This window comes from Primulina huaijiensis, chromosome 9, assembly GCF_012295235.1.
Source record: "Primulina huaijiensis isolate GDHJ02 chromosome 9, ASM1229523v2, whole genome shotgun sequence".
Classification (NCBI taxonomy): Eukaryota; Viridiplantae; Streptophyta; class Magnoliopsida; order Lamiales; family Gesneriaceae; genus Primulina; species Primulina huaijiensis.
In genome coordinates this window covers 4,602,603-4,618,159 of record NC_133314.1, presented here as the reverse complement: position 1 = coordinate 4,618,159, position 15,557 = coordinate 4,602,603, and the positions used below count along the sequence as shown (strand labels likewise).

Below are 15,557 nucleotides of genomic sequence, written 5' to 3'. Positions count from 1 at the left end.
GACGGATCTCTTATTTGGGTCATCCATGAAAAAGTATTATTTTTTATGCTAAGAGTATTACTTTTTATTGTGAATAGCGGTAGGATTGACCCGTCTCACAAATAAAAATTCGTGAGATAATCTCACAAGACACCTACTCAATTTATTGTGTACAATAAATATTAGTGACTATCAAAAGAAATAATTATAACTCGAATATAACACAAATACATATTCATAAACCTTCAAGCTCAATGTAAATTCGATAATTTTAAAGACAAATTTATCAAACAATATTTAATTTAGATCGATTTTTTCGCAACTAAAGCGCAGTTGGTGCGCTCATTTGCGCTTTGTTTTTTTTTTTTTACAAAAATGAATAAAAGATATTGGATTGTTCCATACATGAAGGAAAAAAAACTTGAGGCCTAATTATAAAATTGAGGTATTCCATCAATGGCCGGGACAAAAAACTGAGACAAGATACATACACCAGAGTAGAAAACTCTATTCCAGCTCATCCAGATTTCCAAAGACTTTTTTCCAATTTGTTACAGCTTAGGAAAACATAGGTATACAATGTAATTAACCGCAGCTAAGCGCTTCAAAATCTAACGAAGATGCTAGGAAAATGTAATGTAGTTTTATGTTACTAATAGACTCTTGTAAAATTATTGAGATATATTCAATCAAGAGATTTAATTATTTAGGGTGAGTTTTATGTGAGTGTGAGCAATGTTAGTAGACTTGTCAAATTGGGTTAAGCCCGTCGGGCCAGCCCGCCCCGCTATAAAAATTGAGCGAGTTGGGTTGATAAAATAGCAGCCCGTTTGGAGGCGGGCCAAATGAGCTGAGCCCGTTTGGGTTGCGGGCCAAGATGGGTCGAGCCCAAACGGGGGCGGGTTGGCCCGCCAAATTAGGATAGAATTTTATATATTTTTATATTTTTGAGTTTTAAGTTTTATATAAATATTGGAATAAGTCTCATGCGCCTCCATCACTCTTTTATCTTATTTCTTTCTTATTTTTCTCCTTGGTCTCGCTTCCATCACTCACTCTGGTAAAATCTGAATCTCTGTAAATTTTATTCATGAATCTTAAAGGGAAGAAATTTCTGTAAATTTTATTCATGAATCTTAAAATAATTTTTAAGTCTAACAGTTGTTTCTGAACCCAAAAGCGGTTTCGTTTGTAGTCCGACGAGTTGTAGTGAAATTTTGTGGACTCGGCGGAGGTTTGATAATTATGTATATTGTTGAACACATAATATTTTCTAAAATTTACAACCGTCTCTTTCCACGACTTTCTGTTCTCTTCCATCTCTCAATCTTCATGTTTAGTTTAAGCACTTTACTTTTTATGTATTATGTTGATACTTTCTTAATTTCTTATTTCAATGTTTTTAAGTATTTTATGAAATTATTTGACTGAAATATATTTTTCTTCTATGTTTATTGCGATATTGTTTAGTATTTTTTTCTTAAAAAAATAAGCGGGTTAAAAATAAACGGGTCGGCATGCCTAGCCCGCAGCCCAAGGTGGGTTGGGCTGGGTTGGCCATTTAGAGGCCCGCGAAAATGGCGGGTTGGCCCGCCCCGCCTCGCCTAATGGCGCAGCCCGTTTTGACATGTCTAAATGTTAGAAGAGAACACAAATGTTAAAACCTAGTCTAAGCACATTAATTAAATGACACCGTCGACTGTATTTTTCTTTAACACGATCAAGGCCGGTCCTAGACTTTGAAGGGCACGGTGTGAAAATAAAATTGGCCTTTTGTATTCATATAAAAAAATAATAATAAATTCGATGATATAAAGATAATTTTAAAAAAATATTAAATTCAGGTATGTATCCCCAAATAAAAATCAGACATAGTGATGATAAAAATAACAATACAAACAAGAAAACATCATATTTTTTAGCTTCAAATAACTCTAAACGAAGCAACTAATTTTTCTAAATTTTCAAACTTTGTATTTTAAATAAAAGTTCGTATTTTAAATTTTCAATATTAATATACATCTTTAACTCATACTCCCATAGCAAAGTCCAAATATCAATTATATATGCTATACTAAAATTCAAAAATCTCTAATTCAATAAGCTGGAATTTTTAAAAATAATCCAATGAATTCCAAAATCAGAATAGTATAGTTCTAATGTATTTAAACATTCAAATATCAATCATAAAACACCAAAAAATATTTATCCTAATTTTTTCATATTAATATAAAAATATAAAATAGGTCAATTATCCCCCTACAATATATATAAAAGAATTGAAGCATATGTACAAAAAACAATTTGGATAGATTGAATTAAAACTTACAAAAAGAAATCTAAAATATATCAAAATTTGATATTAAAAGTAAATTTTTTGTTATATTATATAATATTTCTTCTAATAATTAACTTCATAATTTTGACGCTCAAAAACCTTTTTGACTCCTCACTGACATTTTGTTGTTGAGTGTGTGCAGATCGCCTGATATGAGTTTATCCTACCAGATCAAAAGTACTCACAGGCCAAGTTAGGACACCCGGGCTCATCCCACCTGGTCAAGCCATGGCCGAGATTACTCAGGCTCATCCCACCAAGACAAAAAAAGAAATAACAAATATGAATGACCATCGCATATCACTTCAGCTAACTACACACCTCTACTTGAACGGGAGTTTTGGTTTTGAGACTCAAACTATCAAAAAGTTCCGCTCACTTTGCCGAACAATTTTCTAATGCACCAAGCGGATGGTATTGCTGCATTTGATGGACTGGAGCTGTCACATAAACAAACTTCATCATTCGAAGATCACATAATATCTCACAGATATTTAACACAATCTCAAGCAGTTGGTGTGCGAGGTTCAGTGCCAAATCAAAGCGAGAGAGTGCTGGCGTACAACAACAAAACCACATAGCGTCGAAACTTTTGACGCACGACAGTTGCGGCCGCTTTGCGACGGATCTTCCTTCCTCGGGCTCATGCGATTTTTAGGATTTCTCATTTCGATTAATGTGATTTTCAATTATTATCATCTTTGGAAAATTGCCATTGTAAAATAGCCGTTGGAACATCTAGAAAATGATTTAAATATTGTAAAATATTTTTATTTAACATGAAAAAAATTTAAGATGATTGAGTGGACTGTGAGACCTATAAATAATGAGTTTTAATGTTAAAAGAAATGTGGCTGAAAGAGATATGTTGTTATAATAAGTATGTGGCAGTGGACCCCACGATTTTTGATGAGTTGGTGGGTGTTATGCAGATGTCCTTACAAGATACAAAAGATTGTATTAAATATTAGGTATCATGAGGTCTGCCTCGCAACGTAAGATCATGAAACTCATTAGGAAGTGTATCGTATATTCTAAATAAGTTTATAGTCGAATCAGCTGTCTAAAATAAGGATAAAGGTCGCTTGAGCTTGAGACTAGCATATGTGTTGTAAACGTCATGTTTCATTAGCAAGGGCATTGATATGTACATTCACACAGATGGGTGATCATATGATGATGGACTGAACAATCCTCCCTCGGACTGTTCAAGTGGTTCTCACTTATCGAGTGGAATATTCCGTGGTTATTGTTATATACAATTAGTCCTTTGACCCGAGACAATGTAGAGGCTGTACTTACTAGCATGCACTTTGATCCGTTTACTGACTCCATTGAGGATCATCAGGTGGCGAGATTGGGTGTAGTTACGAAATACGTAGAAGTAAGTTCATTGTAGTCGGGGATTCACCGTTTGCCTACGGGTAAAGATATCTTATGTGATCCGATGAGTTAATAGTGCAAGAAGTCACTAGTCAGAGCAAGAAATGTGCTTTAGGGAAATGTGTTTTCCTAGTTATACATATCATGTCACTGCTAGTACTTAAAGATAAATCACATTGTTATTGAATTCTATTCAACTCTCGATATACCAATGGTTGCAAATTCGATCGAGATTTATGTGATGAAGGGACCATACTGTACGCTAACCATGACTTTAGGTTCTTGTAGGCACTATCAGCGATACCTAGGGATCATGGGGCGATGCTGCTAGACGCTCTTACCATGATCCGATAGGTGCAATAAAAAATGAGTTCTGACATTCATGATCAAGGAGCTGATGGAAATAATGAGGCTAATTAGGGTAAGCCTGAATAAAAATAAATGTTATTCTGAATCACATGAAGATGTGAACCCACGGCTAGCTGTATCCCTGAACTATTGAGGGTCACACAACTATCAGATTTTGTGTTTCCGTTGAGAAAGTCAAAATTAAAGGAGTTGAATTTGACGATTGTAGTTTGATGGAGATCAAACAAAATACTTATAAAAGAGTTTATAAGATGATTCCATAAGATGGAACAAATGGAAGTTAACTTAATTGCTAATTGAGGAAGGATTGTAATGTCCCAAAAAATTTGAAGGTCCACGTAAACCACACGCATGCAAGTTATCAATTTATTGTGTATTTTAATTAAATTATTTTAATACATTAAATGCATGGTTTTAACATGAATATATATATATATATATATATATATGTTTAATTTCATGATTATTTAAAGTTTCACGCATTAGAGTTTTAAGTTGCATTTCATGCCCGATCGAGGAACGGAGACCGGAGATATTCAGAAAATAATTTTTATGGAATGATTAATTTTAATTAATTAATATGGAGTGTTTTAAGCATGATTTTCGAAAATAGGCATTGGTTGGGTATTTTTACCCGTCGGGTTATATTTTTATGCGGTACGCAAATTTTAACAATTCGAAAGACTTTTTGAGGGCTCGGGCAATATTTTCAAAAACGTACCAAAACGAATTATTTTTCGGGAGTGTGTTTGAGCTTGTTGGGGTTGTTTTATTGTTAAATGGGCTCAAAATATTTTAATCCTTTTAAAATGTGATTAGAGGCCCATTAAGGTGTCATTATCCTAACCTAAACCTATTTTAATTAACCCTAATCACCCCCTAACCACCAGCAGCCGACACCCCATTTGCAGCAGCTTCCCTCGTCACTTTCAAGGAGAATTGTAGCAGCAACCATCGGCCACCCCTTTTTCCTTCAAGAAAATATCATTCCCGCTTCTCCGGTGCCTCCCCGACGCGCATTCCTTCAAGCTTTCTAGCATATAATCATCAAGGCACACATGTATCTTTGTTTTCTCTTCATTCACGCAAATGTTATTGCTGATATATATATGAATGCATGAGGATTTATTTCGGCTAGTTGAAGCTTTGGTTTTATGCAAGAATTGACATGAATGTGCATTTTTTTTTGTTAAAAACTCCCATGTTCTTGTATATGTGCAAGGGGCTGTCATTTTTGTGTTTCTAAGGGTTGTACACGATGGTGGGAGTGTGTCAATAGGCTGGAGTCGATGGTTAGATTTTGTCACAAAACCCATCACCCTCGGTTATTTTGAATTCTGGACTTATAAGTTGATTTTCTGGAAATATGTTCAACATATGATTTGTAGCACTCTGTGTTATCTTCGATTCGATAGTAAATTCGTAATTTTCTGATAAGAGACGAGGGAGATATGATTTTTATCGTAAAGCTACGCAAGCTGTGAAATTTCCGTGTCACAAAACCCGTCACCCTCGGTTATTTTAAATTCTGTGACTTATACGTTGGTTTTCTCAAAATTCTTTCAACATATGATTTGTATCACTCTGTGTTATCTTCGATTCTATAGCAAATTCGTAATTTTCTGATAAGAAACGTGGGAGATATGATTTTTACCGTAAAGCTGTGCAAGTTGTGAAATTTCTGTGTCACAAAACCCGTCACCCTCGGTTATTTTGAATTCTACGACTTATATGTTGGTTTTATGGAAATTTGTTAAACATATGATTTATAGCACTTTGTGTTATCTTCGATTCGATAGCAAATTCGTAATGTTCTGATAAGAAACGAGGGAAATATGATTTTTATCGTAAAGCTATGCAAGCTGTGAAAACTTGTGTGCATACGCTGGAGATTTCCAGCAACCTTTGGGCTTGTTTCGTGGGTCATAAGTGGTCTGGAATGGGTTTTTTATAGGCTGGTCATGTAGGTTTAAGTCACGGTTTAAGTTGGGAAAATTTTGGTTAAGTTTCGGGTTGATTCGGGCTAAAACCGGGATCCCGGTCCAAGTTTTAAAACGAATCGTTTAAGTTTTGTAGCGGGCTCGAGCTTACGTCTAAGAAATATTTTTAATTATGTTTTGGAATGTTTTAAGGAGTTTGGAAGCTTCGGGTCGAAATTTTGAGATCAATGGGTAAAATGGTCATTTTGGGTTTCCGGAGCAAAATGGTCATATTGCACCCGAGTTGAGATTTTAGTCCTGGTAGTGACCTGAGCACAAATTTATCATGTTTTAAATGTTTATGCATCATGTATATGATTTTTATGTAATTACAGAAAAATACGGTACATGCTTGGTTTTAAGGAAAACTTACGTATATGCATGTTTTTATTAAGTGATGAATATGATGACACGTTTTGAAGGATGAGATTTGGTTGTGACTAATATGATTATATGAGATATTATGAGTTGAGGCCAAGGCTCAGTGGACGGGTAATGCTGTCGTTGATGTCCCCGCCGCCGGGTACTACGGTTATACGTAGATGGATCCATCGAATAGAGCTGATACGATAGAGCTGATACGAAAGTCACAACTAATGAACTGAATTCAATTAAAATAATATGTATACGTATATGATGATATGTTGAGACATGTTTGACACGTTATGATTTTATACGACACGTTTTACGTTATGCTTTTAAAGTTCATGAAAGGTATGTTGATTACATTATTTTTCACTGTTGTGTACCATGTATATGTACTTGTTATTTATCAGTACAGGTGTGTTGAGTCTTTAGACTCACTAGGCGTGTGTGATGCAGGTGAGCATTTGGTCGAGGAGACTGGAGGTGCCGAACTCTGAGTAGGCATGGCTGGATGTGCGCGCACGACCCAAGGACCACACTTTTCCGCACATCATGTTTTATGAGCTTTGAGTAGACATGAACATTTTTATACGTTTGTGATATGACGTTGACTTTCAGGATTTTACTCGTTTTAATTTCGTTCATGCATGGGTAAGGGCCGAGTTGGCACATTTTTGAACTACTGTATTTTAATTGTCGATGGCTTACGATTATTTTTAAATGTCATATTTTGCAGTAGGGTTGCATGCGTGCAAACTATTTAAATGTTTATTTTCGAAAATGTGAGCTTTACAAAAAAAAATTTAAAAATTTAGCAGCATTTTAAATTAGTAGACGTCACAAGGATAGTGCAACTGCCTATTTTGATGAAGTAGTTCACAAAAATTGGCAGCTGCCAAATATGGTAAGTGAAAATTTTGATCTTCGAAATTTTCAATTTTCATTATATGAGCAAGACTTGTACTCTCGGTATATCGACGCTGTCTGATCGTCGATATAATGAGTTCACAATTATTTATTTAGTGAATTTTTAATTTACTAATTCAATATAGTTCTAGTAGTAGTAACTACTAACATGTACAAAATTTTCATAAAATATTCTAAAAGGGTCTAGAATGAATTAACTAATAAGTTAATTAAGAAAATTAAATAAAAGTTATTTAATTTTAATGACCATGCATATATGATAACCACCTTTTTTTTATAACGTGGGAACTGGTAGGTCATGCATATTTGGTGCAACATGATTGCCAAAAATTAGAGCAAGTATGGAATATGAGATTTCAAAATGGCTACATGGTTATAAACGCACGATGGAATTGAATGTACTTAGTTAATTAAATTCATAAGAGTCACTGCACCAATTTATCTTTATCTTTAATTATAGAATATCTACTTGGGATAAAACAAAGGTTGTGTATTTTAATATTCATCTTCAATCCGAATTCATCTTAGAAAAATATTATTTTTTATCGTAGACATGATACGAGTCGTGCTCACATGTGGAACACATGATTCTTTACCAGTATATGATATTTATGTATTGAAAATTGTACGTGAATAACTTGTAGCAAAGAGTTATGTGAGATTAAGCCAATTAAAAATGATTTAGATAATAAAATAGATGAAAGGAATTATATTTTGCAAATGTGTAGATCAAGCCGAGGATGAAGTTTAGCAATTCAACATAAATGCTAGAGAAAAACGATAGAATCTGTCAATCTGAGCTACCCGAATCTGATCAAAAGCTGAACACACCAAAGCTAGAGTTAAAATTCACTTGACTATGATGATCTTCGGATTCCTCCGAGATCATATCCTTCCCTTCGATACCTAATAATCTTGCATACATTGCATTGGGTCGTTGGCCTTCTTCAGCTCGGCCGCAACCAGTGGTCCATCTGGGTTATTTCGTAGTTGAAGACAATACTCGAGATTTCGAAGCACCGATCCCATTGATGGCCGATCAAGGCCGTGATCGGATAAGCATTTAGCTGCTGTTTCGGCGAAGTGTTTCAAGCATTCCGGATTGATCTCCCCTCTGATATGTTGATCCACAGTTTGCTCTAGAGTACCTCTCTTGTGATTTGAAAGTGCCCAATCTGCTAAACTAACTTGTTCTTTCGGAAGGTTTGGGTTAAGGGCTGGCCTTCCACACAACACTTCAAAAAGTACGACCCCGAAAGAGTACACATCTGATTTATCTGTCAGCTGCTGTCTCCGGAAGTACTCCGGATCCAAGTACCCGAAACTTCCTTTCACTATCGTGCTTATGTGCGTCTGATGGAGGGTAGGACCGGTTTTCGAGAGCCCGAAATCCGAAACCTTTGCAACCCATTTCTCGTCTAGAAGAATGTTTGTGCTCTTTACGTCCCGATGAATGATCGTGTACCTTGCACCCGTATGAAGGTAGTGGATCCCTCTTGCAGCACCAATGCATATATCCAATCTTTGTCTCCAAGTTAAAGGGGAATTTTCGCCATTGTAAAGATGTTCGCGCAGCGTCCCGTTACCCATATAGTCGTAGACTAGTATCATCTCGTCGTTTTCTTCACAAGCACCGATCAACGAGACCAAATGCCGGTGCCTTAGTTTAGAGAGCAACTCGATTTCATTCAAGAATTCATGGACACCTTGTTCGGAAGAGGGGTTCGCTCGCTTGATGGCAACTTTCTTCGTATTCCCATTGATGAATCCCCTGTAGACCTTCCCAAATCCTCCAAAACCAATTACACTAGACTCGCTAAAATTATCGGTTGCAAGTCGTAGATCTGCTAAGGTGAAGTGCCTGCAGTGGACGCCGCCAAGATTTGAGATTCTGCTGCTTCCACTGCTCTTACTCGTGGTTTGTGTCCCAGACGAATGTGAGCTTCCGTGGATTGGAAACCAGCCACCGATTCTAGATGATGCGTCATCTGTCCTACTTTTTGCCTGCTTCACAAAAACAACAAGACCGACAACAAGGCCAAATACAACCAGTGAACCTAGAACAGAACCTATGATTTTGCCATGATTGCTCAACTTCGGTGTTGCAACAGAAGTTCCGTGTTTTAACTGGGCCTCGGTTTTAACCAGTTGTGGCACCGGATTCGGGCCCGCTAGATTTCCCTTCATATCGTTGAACTTAAAGATTTCGAGTCCGTTGAGGACAGAATCATAGTATTCAGGTTTCACTCCTATATTAGGTTGCAAAGATACCAACATTTGATCGTCACCAGTTCTACCATTGACATATACAGCAAAATCTTTGTATACCGGCACTCCTCTACCTTTAGCCCAAGCAATCACATCCACCACTTCCTCAGCCATTCGATTGTTAATAAATACACTAAACACCCTTTGATTCACCTTTTCAAAGTAAAACTCACAAAAATGTAGCCTCACAAGGTACGTGAAATTAACATCTATTCGAAAAACCCATGTGAGGTTATAGTTTTGGTTGATACTCGAATTAGGCCCCATGCTTCGTGCTGTTCTGTAGACGTTATATGGCGCAATGTACTTCAATTCGTCGTAAGGGTACTTGATACTTACATTGTTATCAGCCTCAGAAGTCACCCCAAAGGCGGCACCAAATATATAAGGAGAATCATCATACCAAGTCCGGTTTAAACCCGAGTCCTTACTTGCTGGAATGTACTGCCCACCAACGTTTAACCGATACATTGTCTGAAACGTGTGGTGTTCTGTCTCCATATTTTTATCTGAAAATCCAATCATCGACACGGGGTGGAAGATTTCCGGAATCGAAATGACCTCAACGCCATTGACAAAAGCAAAAGAGCCATTATATGTAGGAGATGGTGTGAAAGTGAGATCAAGAGCATTAGAATCAAGCCTTCTTAAAGCAAATTCTCTCACGATATAAGCCTGTGTGAGAGCTTGAGCTGTTATGGAAGCACTAAAATTGCTGAGCAGAGTGAAGCCACCTGCAGTAACCGAGAAAAACGAATTCGAGGGATCAAGATTCTTGTACCAAGATGGATAAAAGTGAAGCCTGATCCAGTGACGAAGCATGGGAGAAACTGGGAACCTATAAGTGGTTTTGGAATAAAAAATCCTTGCTGTCATGTAAGGAACTGTGGATGGCAATGAATGATCCTGGGATCGAGCCACGGCCGACGACGACGAAGATTCGTCCAGAGAAGCAAGAAATTTGTTGTCTTGGATCCATTTTCTGCCATTGGCGTCTGTGGCATCAGTTATGGCTCCACAAGCCAAGACAAATGAATCAGTATATGCAGATGAAGCATTGCTAGCCTTGTTTTGTGAATGAACTTGGCATAAGGCACAAGAAACTATTACGATGATCCAGAAAAAATTGCGGATTTTACGGTTCATCGCATAATCGAGATTGATAAATCTGTCAAGAAAACACTCAAATGAAGAAGAAAACAGAAAGACATTAAGAGAATGATCCATTTTTCATGACTAAAAGTAACCGAAGATTAATTCAACTCGGGCATTAATTGCAATAACTCGAATGAACCATTTCTGAAAATATAGTAAGTAGCATTTGTATTTTGTCACAGAAATAAAGTAAATATATTCAAAACATCATAAATCACTTGATCTCTCCTCAAATGGATTAAACCAATTTAATCAGTGTTTTCAAATGAAAATTCAAAAGAAAAATATGTCTCACAAAATTGATTTGTGAGAACGTCTCACAAGAGTTTTTGTTAAAAATATAATAGTAATGAGGACGGAAATTAATCTAGGAAACACGGAAGACAAAATTCTGAGGCAACGTTCCTTGGGGCTTTCTCCTTCAGTTGTTGGTTCCGACAAATATACTATGTAGTTCCGTGGTTTATAATTATGGGCCGGTGATGGAGAAGGAGCTTCTAATTTTGCACTCAAAAATGCCATTTGCAACCAAATAAAATCACACCACCTTTCATATTCATAATTTTGTATTTTTTATTACTTTCTTGTTTCACCTTACGCTGTTTCTCTAAGTATTTGTTCACTGAGATTTAATGATGTTTTTTTGTTGCATTAAATAAAAAGGGGTGTTTGGAATTTATGTTGCCTTAATGTTGGGTTTTTCTTTATTGCCACTTTATTGGGTAATTAAATTGTTAATGCATTGTTGAGTTAACAGAGACGTTCCGTAAGAATTGAATGAGGGAAATGAAATTAATGAACCGGAATTCGGTTGAGATATATCACGGGATTTAAACTTGGTGGTGAGTTAAATAAGGTTATTAAAAATCGTTTCTTATTATATGTACTAGTTTTAGGCAAAAACTTGTGTGAGACGGTCTCACGGGTCGTATTTGTGAGACGGATCTTTTATTTGGTTTATCCATGAAAAAATATTATTTTTTATGCTAAAAGTATTACTTTTTATTGTGAATATGGATAGAGTTAACTTGTCTCACAGATTAAGATCCGTGAGACGGTCTCACATGAGACCCAATCCTAGTTTTAAGTCCTATTTTGGATCTTAGTCTTCCTATTTCAACAACCGAATTGTTGTTATCCATAAATTTTCAAATGAAAATTTATATAATGCCAACCCGATTTGATTTTAATCATCATTATTTTATTATTTAACAAAATAATAAAATAAAATAATAAAAATTCAAAACATATAAATGTATAATCATAATAAAAATATTTTAATTTGAACGCATGATAATAAAAAAAATTTAATCTAAATATGATATATATGTTTTATGTGTTTAAATATTTAGAAAGAATATGACAACAGGACCACCTGAAAAACGGGTTCTTTCTTAGCTTTATTTTTCATAATTGTTTGGCAAGTTCATATATGTCACAAAATAAATATTAAACGTTTAAAATTTATGATATTGATATATAATAAAAGATAAGTAAACATAAAAGAAGTAACTCAATTAAGTCAGGCTCTATTTCTCGATCTTTTTATATATTTTTTTTGTACTGGTCAAACTTTGAACCTACATAGGAAACAAAAACTAAATAAAATCGACAACTTTTATGAACCTTAGTTAACAAATTTCAACTAACTTACTTTTCAAAGTGTGTATTAATAACAACATTATAATTATTAACAATATAAGGTAACATGATTTGATGTAGCATCATAATTTATAGGGAAAAAAAATTTCGGGATAGATTTCATGTCAGCCCGTTCGACCTGAATCCAACCCGACCCGTCGTATATTTTTCGGGTATAACCGAGAAAATATTTTCTCTAACTCACACAAGAATATCACTCAATTTTTTTCTCAATTGAGTTGCTCTCTTGAATTTGGGATGCTTAGAAAGCTAGGATTGAATGTATAACAAATGAAATAATGAGTTTTATATATATAGCAAACTTTTCAAATGCGAAAACCAGATGTAAATTCAAATTTTTCTTGCCACCATTTGTATGATGTTTGCATTGGACGATAATGTTAACATAGGCATAATTTTTTTGCCTACAATTTTGGTCAAACTCAATGTTCTCCTTATTTATTGTTCCCTTATTTTCAACCAATAAATGTAATATTACACCTAAAACAGTTAGAACTACACAATATTTGTAACATATATTCCGCCCACAATTTCAATTTAATTTATAGATAGATTAAACACAACAATACCTCAAAACAACACTATTATTTCCATTCACAACAGCATGTTTCGTATCAATTTGCAACCTAGCAGTAATAATAATAATAATTGAAAAAATTAATTAAGAAACAAATATGAATCCACAAAGAAAACAGAGCAAATCAAATACAAGTTTGAAAAGAAAACTAGACAAAACTTGTTCAAGTAATATACCAGGAAACATTTGAACATGAATTTGACTCGAAAAAGTTTCCCCATCGTTATAATTACACCCATGCTTTGCTAACAACAGATAAAACCATCACCGAAAACCCATAACAAAGCGCCAAGAAATGTAAAACTAAAGAACGAGAAGAAAAAAAGAAGAAGAAAACCACGTAAAAAAAAAAAACAATACACGTACATGATGCCGGAAATCGCCGTAGACCTTCGACCACGACCCATGCCTCCAAAACAAAACAAAAACGAAAGCAGACGAGAACTGCTTCCCGAATATGTATAATTTATAACTTATTAAAACCACTCCAAGAGTTGACTTTTTTTTCATTTTTCCTACCTGATTCAAACTAAAGATGCTTTGTATTTATGATGCACTAAGTGCAAGTTAAATTTGTTCCACCACAAAAAAACGGATGGAAAAGCGACGGTTATAATAAACCGTCGCTATTATAGCGACGGTTTTTGGGAAACGTCTCTAGGTTTTACATAAAACCGTCGCCTCAAAAAATAAGCGATGGTTTTTAAAACCCGTCGCTAGAGCGACGGTTTATTTTAAACCGCCGCCAATAGCGACGGTTAAGATCAAACCGTCGCCAATTAGATCGACGACGGTTATGATCAAACTATCGCGATCTCATCTGCGACGATTGAATTTCACTACAAAGGAATATGAAAATCCTAGCATAGGTTTTCCAGATTCTTAAAAGGTTAGTGAAGTTGTATTCAACCCATCTCACTCTTTCAACTAACTATCTACAGCGAGCATTAAAACAAAATCAGAGACCGATAAAGAGATGAAATCAAAGGACCCTTGTGAAAAATTAAATGAACAATATAAGCCATGCATTTATGATTGCAAAAAATATCATAGCGTTCTAACTTTACGGAGACCTCTCCCAAATTTTCTGAGATAACAAAATGGTTTTGTATATCATGATTATGGATATATCCCAACAGCCTATACATGTAGGAATGTCTTTGGAAAAACAACAAAGCATATGATTTTTCAACTTCTAGTTTGGACATACGATAATTATTTGAGCACACATTTTTCGAAGTTTATAGGTGTAAGGTCTAGAAAATTCAGGCGACCAAATCTAACTGCATACAAATTTAAGGTATTATTAAAAATACTTAATTAAATGCATTTAATGCATGGTTATAACATGATTTTATGGCATGGTTTATTAGAATTGCATTTTTTAGGGCTTTTGGCAGTATTCGAAGCTCGAACGGGGAACATAGGCCGATGCCAGTTTAAGGAAAAAATGTTTGTATTAAATAATAATTTTTTTTTATTTAATACATGATATAATTGATATGTTAATTTCGAAAATGGGCCCTTTGTAGTATTTTTACACGTTGCACCATATTTTAAATCGGTAGTCGATTTTTAGCTAATCGGAGGACTTTTTGAAGGTTCGGGTAATATTTTTGAAAACGTACCAAAATAAAATATTTTACGAACGGGTTATTGGGCCTAATGGGCTTATTTTGTTATGTTTTTGAGCCAAACCCATTAGACCTCATTAATTTAAATAGGCCTAATATGCACTCATTTCATTATCAAATCACATTCTCAAACCCTAGCACCTCCCCACCCCCTCTCGGCCGCATTCACACACTCGCACACAAAAAAGATTTCGGCCGTGTTTTCAAGGAAAATTCAGGAGGAGAATCGCCTCGTCCCTTTGGTGTTCGTCTCTCGCTTCTTTGGTTCGATTTTTCGAGCGTTTAGATGCAAAGACACGCCCGTTACCTTCATTTTCTCGTCTTTCACACCATAATATGTGTTTTTGGATTGATTATGCATGATATATGTCATATCTAATGTTTCGGCTTAATTTTACATGTTTTTCTTCATGTATATGATTTTTGCTTTCATGCATATCACGTTTTCGACTTGGTTGAAGGGGGGATGCTAGATTTGATGTTTGAAGCAGGATTTACAGCAGATTTTTAACAAGCCTTGTAGGTAGCTGATCGATTTTAGTGGTTTTGGCTCGGTTTGTGGCTCGATCAGGTGCAGTATGGAGGCACGGTGGTTGTGTAAGGGCCGAAATAGGCCATGGTGCTGACTCTGGAGGGTCCAAGTCAGGAGGGGCTCGAGCATGAACATCCTTGGCTTTGGGCAGATCGGGTGACTAGGGTGCTAAGGGAGGTCGCGATTGGGTTTTGGGAGCGAACCATGCATGCCCGCGTGCATGGTACTGCGGTCCATAGTTAGATTAGTCCAGCAGGTTCCAGCCGAGGTCTAGGAAGCTCTGGTGTGGGTCTAGTCCGATCGGTCGTAGGCTAGAGTCGGTATGGTTCGAAAAAATGGGACTAGGGTTTGGTTTAATAGGAGCAGAAATTCCAGCAAGGTCCAGGCG

The 15,557-nt window shown here is 35.8% G+C and overlaps 1 protein-coding gene across 1 annotated transcript; it reads right to left on the bottom strand.

Annotated features, from left to right (window-relative positions):
* Positions 1-8,064: 8,064 nt before the first annotated feature.
* Positions 8,065-13,415, bottom strand: LOC140984091 (receptor-like protein kinase ANXUR1). Its single transcript, XM_073451272.1, has 2 exons — positions 13,370-13,415; positions 8,065-10,777 (listed from the first exon to the last, which is right to left on the bottom strand). The coding sequence occupies exons 1-2, from the start codon at positions 13,408-13,410 to the stop codon at positions 8,248-8,250; spliced, it is 2,571 nt and encodes an 856-aa protein (XP_073307373.1). The 5' UTR covers positions 13,411-13,415; the 3' UTR covers positions 8,065-8,247.
* Positions 13,416-15,557: the final 2,142 nt, after the last annotated feature.